The sequence below is a fragment of the Leptopilina heterotoma genome, unplaced genomic scaffold, assembly GCF_015476425.1.
Source record: "Leptopilina heterotoma isolate Lh14 unplaced genomic scaffold, ASM1547642v1 Lhet_120, whole genome shotgun sequence".
NCBI classification, from domain to species: Eukaryota; Metazoa; Arthropoda; class Insecta; order Hymenoptera; family Figitidae; genus Leptopilina; species Leptopilina heterotoma.
The window spans coordinates 1,567,750-1,582,698 of NW_025110838.1; the positions used below are offsets into that span (position 1 = coordinate 1,567,750).

The window sequence follows — 14,949 nt, forward strand, 5'->3', positions numbered from 1 at the left end:
TTTTCATTAATTTTAGATTTTTTGCCAAAGAGTCGAGACAATTTAATAAGTGAGGTATTTTCCAAAAGCACAAAAATAATAAAGCTAAATCCCATAAAAGAGAGGAAAGAATGTTAAATTTTAAGAAATTCGGATTTTTGAATTTTTGATAATTTTAGATTTTTTACCAAAGATTCGAGACTATTAAATAAGTAAAGTATTTTCCAAAAGCACAAAAATAATGAAGCTTTATCCCATAAAAGAGAAGAAAAAATGTTGAATTTTAAGAAAATCGAATTTTTGAATTTTTTCGAATTTTTGATAATTTTAGATTTTTTACCAAAGAGTCGAGACAATTTAATAAGTAAAGTATTTTCTTAAAGCACAAAAATAATGAAGCTAAATCCTATAAAAGAGAGGAAAGAATGTTGAATTTTAAGAAATTCGGATTTTTGAATTTTTGATAATTTTCATTAATTTTAGAATTTTTGCCAAAGAGTCGAGACAATTTAATAAGTAAAGTATTTTCCAAAAGCACAAAAATAATAAAGCTAAATCCCATAAAAGAGAGGAAAAAATGTTGAATTTTAAGAAAATCGGATTTTTGAATTTTTTCGAATTTTTGATAATTTTAGATTTTTTACCAAAGAGTCAAGACTATTAAATAAGTAAAGTATTTTCCTAAAGCACAAAAATAATAAAGCTAAATCCTATAAAAGAGAGGAAAGAATGTTGAATTTTAAGAAATTCGGATTTTTGAATTTTTTAAAATTTTCATTAATTTTAGATTTTTTGCCAAAGAGTCGAGACAATTTAATAAGTAAAGTATTTTCCTTAAGCACAAAAATAATAAAGCTAAATCCCATAAAAGAGATGAAAAAATGTTGAATTTTAAGAAAATCGAATTTTTGAATTTTTTCGAATTTTTGATAATTTTAGATTTTTTACCAAAGAGTCGAGACAATTTAATAAGTAAAGTATTTTCCTAAAGCACAAAAATAATAAGGCTAAATCCTATAAAAGAGAGGAAAGAATGTTGAATTTTAAGAAATTCGGATTTTTGAAATTTTGATAATTTTCATTAATTTTAGATTTTTTGCCAAAGAGTCGAGACAATTTGATAAATAAAGTATTTTCCAAAAGCACAAAAATAATAAAGCTAAATCCCATAAAAGAGAGGAAAAAATGTTGAATTTTAAGAAATTCGGATTTTTGAATTTTTGATAATTTTCATTAATTTTAGATTTTTTGCCAAAGAGTCGAGACTATTAAATCAGTAAAGTATTTTCCAAAAGCACAAAAATAATGAAGCTTAATCCCATAAAAGAGAAGAAAAAATGTTGAATTTTAAGAAAATCGAATTTTTGAATTTTTTCGAATTTTTGATAATTTTAGATTTTTTACCAAAGAATCGAGACAATTTAATAAGTAAAGTATTTTCCTAAAGCACAAAAATAATGAAGCTAAATCCTATAAAAGAGAGGAAAGAATGTTGAATTTTAAGTAATTCGGATTTTTGAATTTTTCATAATTTTCATTAATTTTAGATTTTTTGCCAAAGATTCGAGACAATTTAATAAGTGAGGTATTTTCCAAAAGCACAAAAATAATAAAGCTAAATCCCATAAAAGAGAGGAAAAAATGTTGAATTTTAAGAAATTCGGATTTTTGAATTTTTGATAATTTTCGATAATTTCACATTTTTTACCAGAGAGTCAAGACAATTAATTAAGTAAAGTATTTTCCAAAAGCACAAAAATAATAAAGCTTAATCCCATAAAAGAGAAGAAAAAATGTTGAATTTTAAGAAAATCGAATTTTTGAATTTTTTCGAATTTTTGATAATTTTAGATTTTTTACCAAAGAGTCTAGACAATTTAATAAGTAAAGTATTTTCCTAAAGCACAAAAATAATAAGGCTAAATCCTATAAAAGAGAGGAAAGAATGTTGAATTTTAAGAAATTCGGATTTTTGAAATTTTGATAATTTTCATTAATTTTAGATTTTTTGCCAAAGAGTCGAGACAATTTGATAAATAAAGTATTTTCCAAAAGCACAAAAATAATAAAGCTAAATCCCATAAAAGAGAGGAAAAAAGGTTGAATTTTAAGAAATTCGGATTTTTGAATTTTTGATAATTTTCATTAATTTTAGATTTTTTGCCAAAGAGTCGAGACTATTAAATAAGTAAAGTATTTTCCAAAAGCACAAAAATAATGAAGCTTAATCCCATAAAAGAGAAGAAAAAATGTTGAATTTTAAGAAAATCGAATTTTTGAATTTTTTCGAATTTTTGATAATTTTAGATTTTTTACCAAAGAATCGAGACAATTTAATAAGTAAAGTATTTTCCTAAAGCACAAAAATAATGAAGCTAAATCCTATAAAAGAGAGGAAAGAATGTTGAATTTTAAGTAATTCGGATTTTTGAATTTTTCATAATTTTCATTAATTTTAGATTTTTTGCCAAAGATTCGAGACAATTTAATAAGTGAGGTATTTTCCAAAAGCACAAAAATAATAAAGCTAAATCCCATAAAAGAGAGGAAAAAATGTTGAATTTTAAGAAATTCGGATTTTTGAATTTTTGATAATTTTCGATAATTTCACATTTTTTACCAGAGAGTCAAGACAATTAATTAAGTAAAGTATTTTCCAAAAGCACAAAAATAATAAAGCTTAATCCCATAAAAGAGAAGAAAAAATGTTGAATTTTAAGAAAATCGAATTTTTGAATTTTTTCGAATTTTTGATAATTTTAGATTTTTTACCAAAGAGTCTAGACAATTTAATAAGTAAAGTATTTTCCTAAAGCACAAAAATAATAAGGCTAAATCCTATAAAAGAGAGGAAAGAATGTTGAATTTTAAGAAATTCGGATTTTTGAAATTTTGATAATTTTCATTAATTTTAGATTTTTTGCCAAAGAGTCGAGACAATTTGATAAATAAAGTATTTTCCAAAAGCACAAAAATAATAAAGCTAAATCCCATAAAAGAGAGGAAAAAAGGTTGAATTTTAAGAAATTCGGATTTTTGAATTTTTGATAATTTTCATTAATTTTAGATTTTTTGCCAAAGAGTCGAGACTATTAAATAAGTAAAGTATTTTCCAAAAGCACAAAAATAATGAAGCTTAATCCCATAAAAGAGAAGAAAAAATGTTGAATTTTAAGAAAATCGAATTTTTGAATTTTTTCGAATTTTTGATAATTTTAGATTTTTTACCAAAGAGTCGAGACAATTTAATAAGTAAAGTATTTTCCTAAAGCACAAAAATAATGAAGCTAAATCCTATAAAAGAGAGGAAAGAATGTTGAATTTTAAGAAATTCGGATTTTTGAATTTTTGATAATTTTCATTAATTTTAGATTTTTTACCAAAGAGTCAAGACAATTAATTAAGTAAAGTATTTTCCAAAAGCACAAAAATAATGAAGCTAAATCCTATAAAAGAGAGGAAAGAATGTTGAATTTTAAGAAATTCGGATTTTTGAATTTTTGATAATTTTCGATAATTTCACATTTTTTACCAAAGAGTCAAGACAATTAATTAAGTAAAGTATTTTCCAAAAGCACAAAAATAATGAAGCTAAATCCTATAAAAGAGAGGAAAGAATGTTGAATTTTAAGAAATTCGGATTTTTGAATTTTTGATAATTTTTGATAATTTTAGATTTTTTACCAAAGAGTCGAGATTATTAAATAAGTAAAGTATTTTCCAAAAGCACAAAAATAATGAAGCTAAATCCTATAAAAGAGAGGAAAGAATGTTGAATTTTAAGAAATTCGGATTTTTGAATTTTTGATAATTTTCATTAATTTTAGATTTTTTGCCAAAGAGTCGAGACAATTTAATAAGTAAAGTATTTTCCAAAAGCACAAAAATAATAAAGCTAAATCCTATAAAAGAGAGGAAAAAATGTTGAATTTTAAGAAAATCGGATTTTTGAATTTTTTCGAATTTTTGATAATTTTAGATTTTTTACCAAAGAGTCGAGATTATTAAATAAGTAAGGTATTTTCCAAAAGCACAAAACTAATGAAGCCTAATCCCATAAAAGAGAAGAAAAAATGTTGAATTTTAAGAAAATCGAATTTTTGAATTTTTTCGAATTTTTGATAATTTTAGATTTTTTACCAAAGAGTCGAGACAATTTAATAAGTAAAGTATTTTCCTAAAGCACAAAAATAATGAAGCTAAATCCTATAAAAGAGAGGAAAGAATGTTGAATTTTAAGAAATTCGGATTTTTGAATTTTTGATAATTTTCGATAATTTAACATTTTTTACCAAAGAGTCAAGACAATTAATTAAGTAAAGTATTTTCCAAAAGCACAAAAATAATGAAGCTAAATCCTATAAAAGAGAGGAAAGAATGTTGAATTTTAAGAAATTCGGATTTTTGAATTTTTGATAATTTTCATTAATTTTAGATTTTTTGCCAAAGAGTCGAGACAATTTAATAAGTAAAGTTTTTTTCAGAAGCACAAAAATAATAAAGCTAAATCCCATAAAAGAGAGGAAAAAATGTTGAATTTTAAGAAATTCGGATTTTTGAATTTTTGATAATTTTCATTAATTTTAGATTTTTTGCCAAAGAGTCGAGACTATTAAATAAGTAAAGTATTTTCCAAAAGCACAAAAATAATGAAGCTTAATCCCATAAAAGAGATGAAAAAATGTTGAATTTTAAGAAAATCGAATTTTTGAATTTTTTCGAATTTTTGATAATTTTAGATTTTTTACCAAAGAGTCGAGACAATTTAATAAGTAAATTATTTTCCACATTAAAAAGTTTGACATTAAAAAATATATAAAAAATGCCAATACTTAACCCACAAAATTAAATTTTCAAAACAAACAAATGAATGCAGATAATTTGCTAACGGAAAGGAAACTTACGAATATTATAATGTATTTGAAAGAATAAGCGTCCTTAAGTTGGACCACTTTTTAAACTTTGTTTATAACTATTTTTAAAATATAAATGAACCTTTTTTTAATTATTTATTCTTATATTTATTTTTTATTTTTTTTTATTTTTTTTATTTTTTCATTTACAATATAAAAATGTAAAAAGTACTTTTTGATCGTTTTTAAAATATGGATAACAATGTTATTGTAAAATTAAATTGTTTTTTCCGTTTTATTCCTTGAAAAATTGTCACCTATTTCTAATATTGAAAATATTTATTATTTTTGAATTTTAAAAATATTCCATTATTATATTTACATGTGTATTTGTTTATTTGTTTTTAGGATGAAAAGAATCAAATTTTAACGACAAATGCGTGGCTAAAATTGGTGAGTAAATTTTTTATAGAATCAGAAAGAAAAATTCTGTTCATTTGGTTTTTTTCCTTCCACTATGCATTTGTGTGTGTATGAGTGTATACAATGTGAATGTGTGAATTAATAATTGACGAGTCAAAGTCGAGAGTGAAAGGTGCGAGAATCAAATCAGAATAGGACTTTTCACGTAACATTGCAAATATATTACATCCCATCAGTTCAACAATTGGATTGTGGTCATGTAACACATATTGCGTGGAAACAGTCATTCTGCTCAATAGTGGTCATAAAACTCTCTCACTCTCTATATCTCTACGTGAGCTCACGCGAAATATACATTATTTAGTTCATTGAAGTATTACATATACAATGCATTGGCATTCATATAACTGGGGAAAATTGAAACCCCTAAAATATTATTACTTCTAAAACAATTATTTAGATCATTTAAAAATATAGCAGCAAATTAATATTTTTATCTTAGTCTATAAATGAAAACAATTTTTTTTCGTTTTTTTATTTCATATTTTTATTTATTTTTATTTTCGTATTTTAGTTTATTTTTATTCTTTTTAAGTTTTTATTAAAAATTTTTTATTTTGATTTTGATTTATTTATTTTTATTCTGTTTTTTATTTTGTGTTTTCATTTATTTTTATTTATTTTTATTTATTCTGATTTATTTTTATTTAATTTGATTTATTTTCTATTTCTGTTTCTCTTATTGAGATATTTATTTATTCATAAAACCCACGTCGAAAAATTCCATGGGAGTACCCCCTGAAAATTCCATGGAATTTCCGCGTGGAGTTTCCATGTAAATTTTCCAAGTTTTTTATTTTAAAAATATTTCAACATTTCCAGGGATTTTTATTAAAGTACTGTAAAGAATTGAATTTAGAAGAAGTTTCAAATGATTGCAGAGATTCAATTTATTTTCAAAAGTAATAAAATTCTTCGTAGATATTGAATTATACTCAAAAATTTTTAAAAATGGCACTTCAAAATTTCAATTAAATTTAAAAATAATAAAATTCTTCTTCAAAATTCAATTATTTTCAAAAATTTGAATAAAATTCTTTGACAAAATTTCAATTATTTTCAAAAATTTCAATTAATTCTATTATTTTTAATATCTACTATTTTATAATAAAATTTTTTAAAAGATTTCAATTATTTAACAAAAGTGTTGATAAAATTTAAAGCAAATATAAAATTATTTTCATAAATAATCAAAATTTTTATCGATATTCAATTATTTTCATTAATAATAAAACTCATCATTGAATTTCAATTATTTTTAATACAATTTTAATCGAATTCCTCGAAAAATGTAATTATTCTTGAGAATTTTATAAAAATTCGTCGAAAAAATTTAATTATTTAAAAATTTGTTGATAAAATTCTTTATGCGGATTTAATTTTGAAAAACATTTATTTATTTCTGTAATTAAATAATTGAATTCTCGAAAAATTTTCCAAGAATGATTGATTTAAAAATAAATTTCAGGTAAAATTTTACATAATAATTGAATTTTAAAAGCATTGTAGCATGAATTTTAAAAAATAATTAACTTTTAAATATTTTTGAAAATAATTACATTTTTCAAAGAATTTATTAAAAATAATTGAAATCCTTTGAAAAATTTTATTATTTAGAAAAATAATTGAATTTTTGTAAAGAATTTTTATTACATTTTTTAAAAATAATTGAAGTCCTGTGAAGAATTTTATTATTTATGAAATGTAATTGAATTCTGGCAAAAAATTTTTGAAAATAATTACATTTTTTGAGGAATTTGTTTCAAATTGTATTAAAAATAATTGAAATCCTATGAAAAATTTTATTATTTATGAAAATAATAAAATTTTTAGAACGAATTTTATTACATTTTTTTAAATAATTGAATTCTTGGGAAGGATTTTATTTAAATTTTTGTAAATAATTTAATTTTTTTTTTTTTTTTTGAAAAATTTTATGGAAATTTAAATTAATATAAAACATGAAGATATAAATAACTCCGAGTCTTCGGAGAAATCTACTTTTTGGTGCCTGGGAATCTTTAAAAAAAAATAAAAACTTTTAATCTTCTTAAAATTATTTTTATTTATTTTTATAAACTTTGACTACAACTTCAATTGGACAGAAGGTGAAAAATCCAGAGGAGATAAATTCAGTAGTAAGAGCCATTTATACTCAGACAAGAAGGTTTAAATGTTGCCTTTTAAATCTTCAGTAGAATGAAGCACTACAGTCAGACAAAACTTTTAAAATACTAAAAATACTATCTTTTTACTAAAAGTAGTAGATAATACATTTTTTATAATTTTTATAATGCAGAACGTGAAATATCATTTAAAATATGAATTCAGTAGTAAAAGTAAATTTTAATCAGTTCAAATACTCAAATTATTTGTGTTTCTAGTTTTAGTAGTAAAAAAAATTTTCGATCAGACAAAACTTCTAGAATAAATACTTTTGAATGTGAAAAAAAAGAAAAAAAAAGAAAAAGTTCATTCAGTAGTACAAGTCAACTGTTTTTTAACTTAATATAAATTAGAATAAAATAGTAAAAGAAAAAAAGAACGTTTCTATGAATTCAGTAGTAAAAGTAAATTTTAATAAACAGAAAAAAGCTAAATATGATTAATTCAGTAGTAAAAATTTTTTATAGTCATACAAAAGAGTTTAAATGTTGTTTTTTTCATATTAAGTAGTATAAGGCGTTTTAGTCAGACAGAAGGTCTAAAATACTGAAAACTAAATGCACTAAATACTGAAAATAAAAATACACTCGTTTCGGTTAAACAGAAAGTAGAAAATTCTAAAAAAATGTAAATTCAGTAGTACAAGTCAATTCTAGTCCCATAATTTAGTCCCATAATTAATGAAATACTGCTTTTTTAATTTTCAGTAGTATAACATTTTTTGGTCAGACCAATCAATAAAAAAAATTTCTTTCTTTCAGTAAAAAATGTAACATTCAAAGAATCTTACAATTTTCAGTAGTATTAATCTGTTTAAGTCAGACTAGAAGTTCTAATTTGCTAGGAATTTATATTTAAGTAGAAAAAAACATTTTCAGTCAGCCTGGATATTTTAACTTAGTGTTATTTCGAATGAATTAGTAAAAGAGTAGTTTCAGTCAAACAGATAAACAAAAAAAAAACTCTAGAGAAATGGAATTCAGTAGTGAATATTTTTTATAGTCAGACAAGATTAAAATGCTCCGATTTTCGTCTTTATTAGTAAAAAGCGTTTCAGTAGTACGAACCAATTTTCTATCAGACAAGAGAGTAAAAATTCAAGCATTTTCTGTGCCAATAGTAGAACATCAGTTTTAGTTAGACAAGATGTCTAAAGTACTGTCAATTTGTTTCAGTAGAAAAGTAGTTCCACTTTTATTTTACAAAAAAAGTTTTCTATTCAAGGAAAATTCTTGGGAAGTTTATTGAAAGTCATTCGAAAAATTTTTTAAATAAAATTCTGTTTTTATTGTTTTACTAGATAATTATTCCTAAATTTACAGATTTGAACGTTTAATTAATTTTAGTTTTTAAATAATCTTTTGACAGATGCACTTTATTTATTTTGTTCATTTTTCATAATTTTTTAAAAGAATTTCTCATGGAGTTCTAAATTATCTACGTTTTTATATTCCTTTTTTCTCGTTTATTTATTTTTATCTTTTTTCATCAACTGTAAAAAGAAATTTTACATATTCAAAGATCAAGAAAAGAGAAAAAAATATCGTTTCCTAAGAAATTTTTTTTTTTCGAATTTGTAAAAGCAAAAATCTCTCTTTCCTCGCTTTCTCTTATTTTTTAACGTTTTAAATAGACGAAAAGTTTTAATTCAAACCCTCTGTAAGATTCATTTGAAATTTCCTTTCACATATTCGGTGGCTCTAAAAAATGTACCCCCTTTCAAATCTCAATGTCTGGAAAGTTAGAACGATTCAAAATTAAAAGTCTTCAGTTCTTAATCTTCTTCTTCTTCTTCATTTCATCATTTGGAACAAGATAGCGTTGAAATTAAAGTGCTTCTAATATTAATTTCTTAATTATGAGAAAAAATTTTTTCCAAGTCATATTTTATGACTCGACTATTTTTAATTGCCTATTTTTAATTTTCTTTCTTTTCAAATTTTTTTTTTTCTTTTTTTTTAATGCCTTTCCTTTTTATCATAGAAAAATTTTTAAGACAAATTTTTTATCAAACGGAATATTATATCGTATATTTTCTCTCTTTTCTCTCTTTTAACAAAGTACAAGACACCTTCCGGCTCTGATCGTTTTCAGAAAAAGGGGAAATAAGAATGCCTTTCATTTTTTGCCAAGTAGGTAGATTTAACTGGTTTGTATATAGCTCATCTGCGCTGATGGTTGGAAAAATCGAAAAATCATTTTCATCTCTCTCGTACTTATAAAAATATATATAGATATATTTCTATATTTTTTTTTTTGAGAAACAAGAACTGCTCATCAAGATGAAAGAAATCTGGAACTTTTTTCAACACCGGTAGTCCATGATTCTGTATATATATATATATAACTTTTTTTGTTGCACTTTTTTTTCTCTTTGGAGAGAGAATAGAGAGACAAGGATATTCCATGAGTTCACTAGAATAGAGACTAGAATTTCGTGAGGCAGTGGAAGGTGACATTTCGAGGTTACTCCTCTCCAGATATACAGCCCCCCCTCCCTCTACAAGCTGTCTTCATTTTCTATCCTCTTCAATTTTCTTCAAGCTTTATTATACAAAAAAAAAATGTATTGCGAGCAGTCTTGTGCATTTGCTATATCTTCTCATATATTACAACTCTTTCAGAGACAAATTATTATCATGTCTATGAAATGACATCTTTTTCTGGATTTTAAATATCAAATTGTCAAAGGATTTTCATTTCGATGTATTTTTTTTAACTTTTCTTTTTTTTTAGGGAAAAGGAATTAATTTTTTCGAGAAAGGAATTTTTTTTGTAAAGGATTCTTTTAATTATAATTTCATCATGAATTTCGAAAAGAACGCAACTCTAAAAACAGTAAGAGGCATTTTCATTAGCCATCTGTTATATGAAAATGAGATTTTCGCTTTTTCAACTTGACCCCTTTTTGAAATTTTTTATAACTAGGTTTGGTATTAAAGAGAAAGAATACAAATTTTTTTATTTACATCAATAAATATAAATAAACAATTACTAAATAATAAATAAAATATTAAAAATAGATTTTTTTTAAAATAGATTTTTTAAAAAAAATTTTAAGTAGTGAATAAATAATTATTAAAGTAAGTTTTTGTTAACCACATCCTTTAGTGGTAAGAAGTGGCTTTTAAATAAATTGCATTCATTCGCTAACAGTAGAAGGTTTTTTTGGTGCAAGCCAAGATTGACAGTTTGAAAAATCTCGACTGCTCGCAAATGCCTCTGGTTTTACTGTTTTTGCATTCCAGTGCATATGGGTATTTAGTAAATTGATAAAAGTTGAGATAGTAGAATTTTAGTCGTCAGTGGTAAAAGATAGTTTTAGTCAGACAGTTTACAAACCTTAGAAATTTACCTTTTTTTTGAAAGAGAAAACAGCTTTACGAAAGTTTCAGTAGGAAAATACATTGCAAGTTAGTTGGATCGTTAACAATTCTAGAGATTCATGTTTCAGTGGTACAAGTAACATTTTGGTCAGGCAAGTTAGATGAAATATAGGTAATTTAATTTTTATTGTGAAAACACCAATTTTTGATTAAAAAGACGTGTAAAGTAGTTGAATTTAGTATTTTGGTGGTACAGTTTATAAATTATTGGAAATTTAGGTTTCAGTAGTCAAAACAGATATTGTCAGACTAATGACTTTTAGTAAATTCGGATTAAATTATTATTAGTTTGACTTACCTTTAAAAAGGATAAAAATCTAGAATTCAGTAGTACAATCTATGCAGAGTCAGACAAGAGGTTTCAGTAGTAAAACTCGTTTCAAGTCAGACAAAATAGTTTGAATGCTGTTAATAAAATATGTTTTAAAATATGTTTTAGAAAAGTTGGTTTCAGTGGTAAAACTCGTTTCTAGTCAAACAAAATAGTTTGAATCCTGTCAATTTCATCTTTAGTAGTAAAAACTCTTTCTAGAGACATTTAAAATACTATAAAATCGAAATGTATTAAAAAGTAATATAAATCCACTACTGAATCTAAACAGGTTTAGTAGTGAAAATTAATTTTAATTAGCTAAAACAGTTTTTAGTTTCAGTAGCAAAAAATTATTCTCAATTAGGCTTGTAAAATACTAGAATTTTACTTTGAACTAGAAGACGACGTTTTGAGTAAATTAATTTGATTTAATGGAACATTAATAGTAACAAAAAAACTTGCTTCCATTGGACATAAAGTAAAAATTCTGTATAACAAACTTATTCAGTAGTAAACGTCAATTTTAGTCAGACAGAAGAGTTCGCAATACTTACTTTATCTTTTGTAAAAACAGCAATTGTGCTAAGAGGGTAAATTGGAAATACCCAAAAACTAAAGTACATAACAGTAAAAACTTAGATTTCAGTAGTACGGATTAATTTTAATCAGACAAGAGAGTTAAAATACAAGAATCTCAGATTTCAGTAGTATAAATCAGCTTGAGTCAGACAAGAAGTTCTAATTGCTAGGAATTTAGATTTAAGTAGAAGAAGACGTTTTCGGTTAGCTTGAATATTTTAACTTTATATAATTTGGAACAAACTGAAAATAGTAATAGGAAAAGAAAAATTAATAAAAACTTTAAGAAACTAACAATGTTTTAAAAAGAAAATACTAGTAAAAAAGTACAGAGTACGTACAAAATTCAAGGCAAAAAAAATTCAGTAGTACAAGTCAATTCTAGTCAGATATTCTATCTCCATAATGTTCAGTAGTAAAAATTTGTTTGGTCAGACTAATTGATAGAAAAATTAATTTCTTTTACTAGACCATGTAGTTTTTTTATGTTGAGTAGTAAAAAGCATTATAGTCAGACAGAATGTCCAAAATTCTAAAAACTAAAAGAACTAAATACAAAAAATTTAGATTTCAGTAGTACGAGTCAATTTTAGTCAGACAAGAGGTTTAATTTTTTTCCTGATTCTGTTTATGTATTAAAGTTTTTTCAATAATTTAAAAAATAAGATATAATAATTTAATTATTTGAATATAATAATAATATAATACGAAAATATTATTTTATTATTATTATTATTATTATTATTATTATTATTTTGTTATGATTAATAACATAAAAACTTTATACTGTTAAACTGTTCCACATAAACATAGATAAATTCAATTTTAAAAAATAAATAGTTTAACATTTTTTTCTTTTCATTATTGTTTAAAAATCGGTAGTAGGATGATTTAAAATTAAGTTTCATTTTATACCATTATATTTTCTTAAACTTTTATAAAGTTTATGAGAGATCCCTTTGCGCTTGCGACATGTCATTTTAATATAAATATTTAACTGCCTAGACTCCTTGTAAAATATACTACTTTTTAAAATTTTTAAATGGATCTAAAGAAAGTTTTTTTATGATGTTTTTAAATTTTTCATTATTTCAAATAGATTTTTTTTTATATCTTAAACATAAATTTTTTCCACTCTGGTGAATATAGGACATTAAAATAATATTTTATAAGCAAACATGACTTTTTCTCTGGATAAGAAATATTTCTAGCAACTGTGGAACAGTTTTGACAAATCGATATTTATTAATTTAATTACTTTAAATGTTTAAATAATTCAATTAATTCGTTTAATTCTTTAATTCAAATTAATTCTAATAATTTAATATTATTAATTTATTTTATTTGATTTATTATCAATTTTATTTCGTCTATTTATTTTATTTAGTTTATTCACTTCATTTAGTTTCTTTATTTCATTTCTTGTTTATTTCCCTTTAAATTGCTTTTCTATTCAGTTAATTTACTTAATTTCTTTAATCGAATATTTTTTTTCAATTCTAGTATAAAAATAATAAAAGTAAAATTCAATTTCTATATTATATTGATTTGTTAAAAATATTTCTTTGGTTGCACGTCGTGTAGAATACATTGAATGTAAGTGTCAACTGAAGGAGAAATAAATGTGGTAACCATTTAAAATTAATGGAACGTATATCCCCGCAACAATATAAAATGGTTTTCTCAAACATGTCCTTTTTTCTTTCCGTATGCGATAACGTCTTAGATGTCGTTTTGCCGAGCTACTCAAGTTTCTTCTTTTAGTTTGCACATTGAAAATTCTGAACTAAAAAAGTCAACAACGTTGTCATAACACTCCGGCTCTTCTGACATTCAAGGAAAATTGTAATCCCAACTTACCGTGCTCTGTTGACCGTTTACTATATACTTTCGCAATTAGTTTCTTTGACTAGAGTATACTTCAGAGCATATTATTTTTTCCTTCATTTTTATAACCCCCTTAAAAAAGCAGAGCAGTGCGAAAATTGCAAATTTCATTTTTAATTGTCATTATGAGATTATTATTATTATTATCATTGTTCTCAATAATAATTATATTACTAATATTATTTTTATAATTGTTAAAATATTATTATTAATATTTCTGTTATTATTATTATTATTATTATTATTATTATTATTATTATTATTATTATTATTATTATTATTATTATTATTATTATTATTATTATTATTATTCTTAAATTCTTTCTTTTTGACTAAAACTCTTTTTACTACTAATAATGAAAAAAGAACCATTTAAATTTCCTTATTAAAAGAATAAAATAAAACTTATCTTACATAGATAATTTTTACTTTTAAATTAATATCCTCTAGATTTTTTTTCCTTCTGTCTGTCTAAATTTAGTCTTTTAAATTTCATTTTTAATTACATTGGGTTACAATATTCAGTCTGACTTAAAATAATTTTTCTACTTAAATTTAAATTTCTATTTTCTAACAATTAGAATTTTGTGTCTGACTAAAAATTGATTCGTACTACTGAAACCTTAATTTTTAGTCAGAATATATCACTTAGTTCAAGGCAATTTGAGACAGACAAATTCTTGGAAATTTTAACGGCTATCTTGTCTGACTATAATGAAAAAAAATTCTGACTGAACAAAAATGTTTTCTTCTACTGAAATCTAAATTCATAGCAAATAGAACTTTTTGTCTGACTCAAACTGATTTATACTACTGAAACTGTTGTTCTATTATTTATTACTGAAACATAAAATGCTTGTAGTATTTTTACTCTGGGACCATTCAAGTATTACGTAAGCATTTAAGAGGGAGGGGGGGGGTCCAGCTATTGCTTATTTCCATTAGAAAAAATGGCGCTAATGCATATAAAAAATCTTACATGGGGGAGGGGGGAGGTCTAAAAACCTGAAAAATATGCTTACGTAATACTTGAATGACCCCTCTTGTCTGACAAAACATTGGTTCGTACTACTGAAAACTAAGTTTTTTTTAGTATTTAGTGCATTTAGTTTTTAGTATTTTAGGCATTCTGTCTGACTAAAACGCTTTTTACTACTTAATATGAGAAAAAAAACATTTAAACTATCTTGTCTGACTGTAAAATATTTTTGCTACTGAATTAATTCTAGTAGTTAGGGTACATTTAGTTTTTAGTATTTTAGGCACTCTTTTTGACTAAAACGCCTTTTACTACTTAACGTGA

General features: G+C 23.5%; 1 protein-coding gene across 3 annotated transcripts in view; it reads left to right on the forward strand.

Moving 5' to 3' along the window:
• LOC122510668 (neuronal acetylcholine receptor subunit alpha-7) overlaps positions 1-14,949 on the forward strand; it is a 344,417-nt gene that overhangs the window by 109,202 nt on the left and 220,266 nt on the right. For all 3 annotated transcript variants that reach the window (XM_043625472.1, XM_043625481.1, XM_043625489.1), the window contains one exon: positions 5,241-5,285. In XM_043625472.1, coding sequence (XP_043481407.1) covers positions 5,241-5,285 — 45 coding nt within the window. The remainder of the gene's footprint in view (positions 1-5,240; positions 5,286-14,949) is intronic.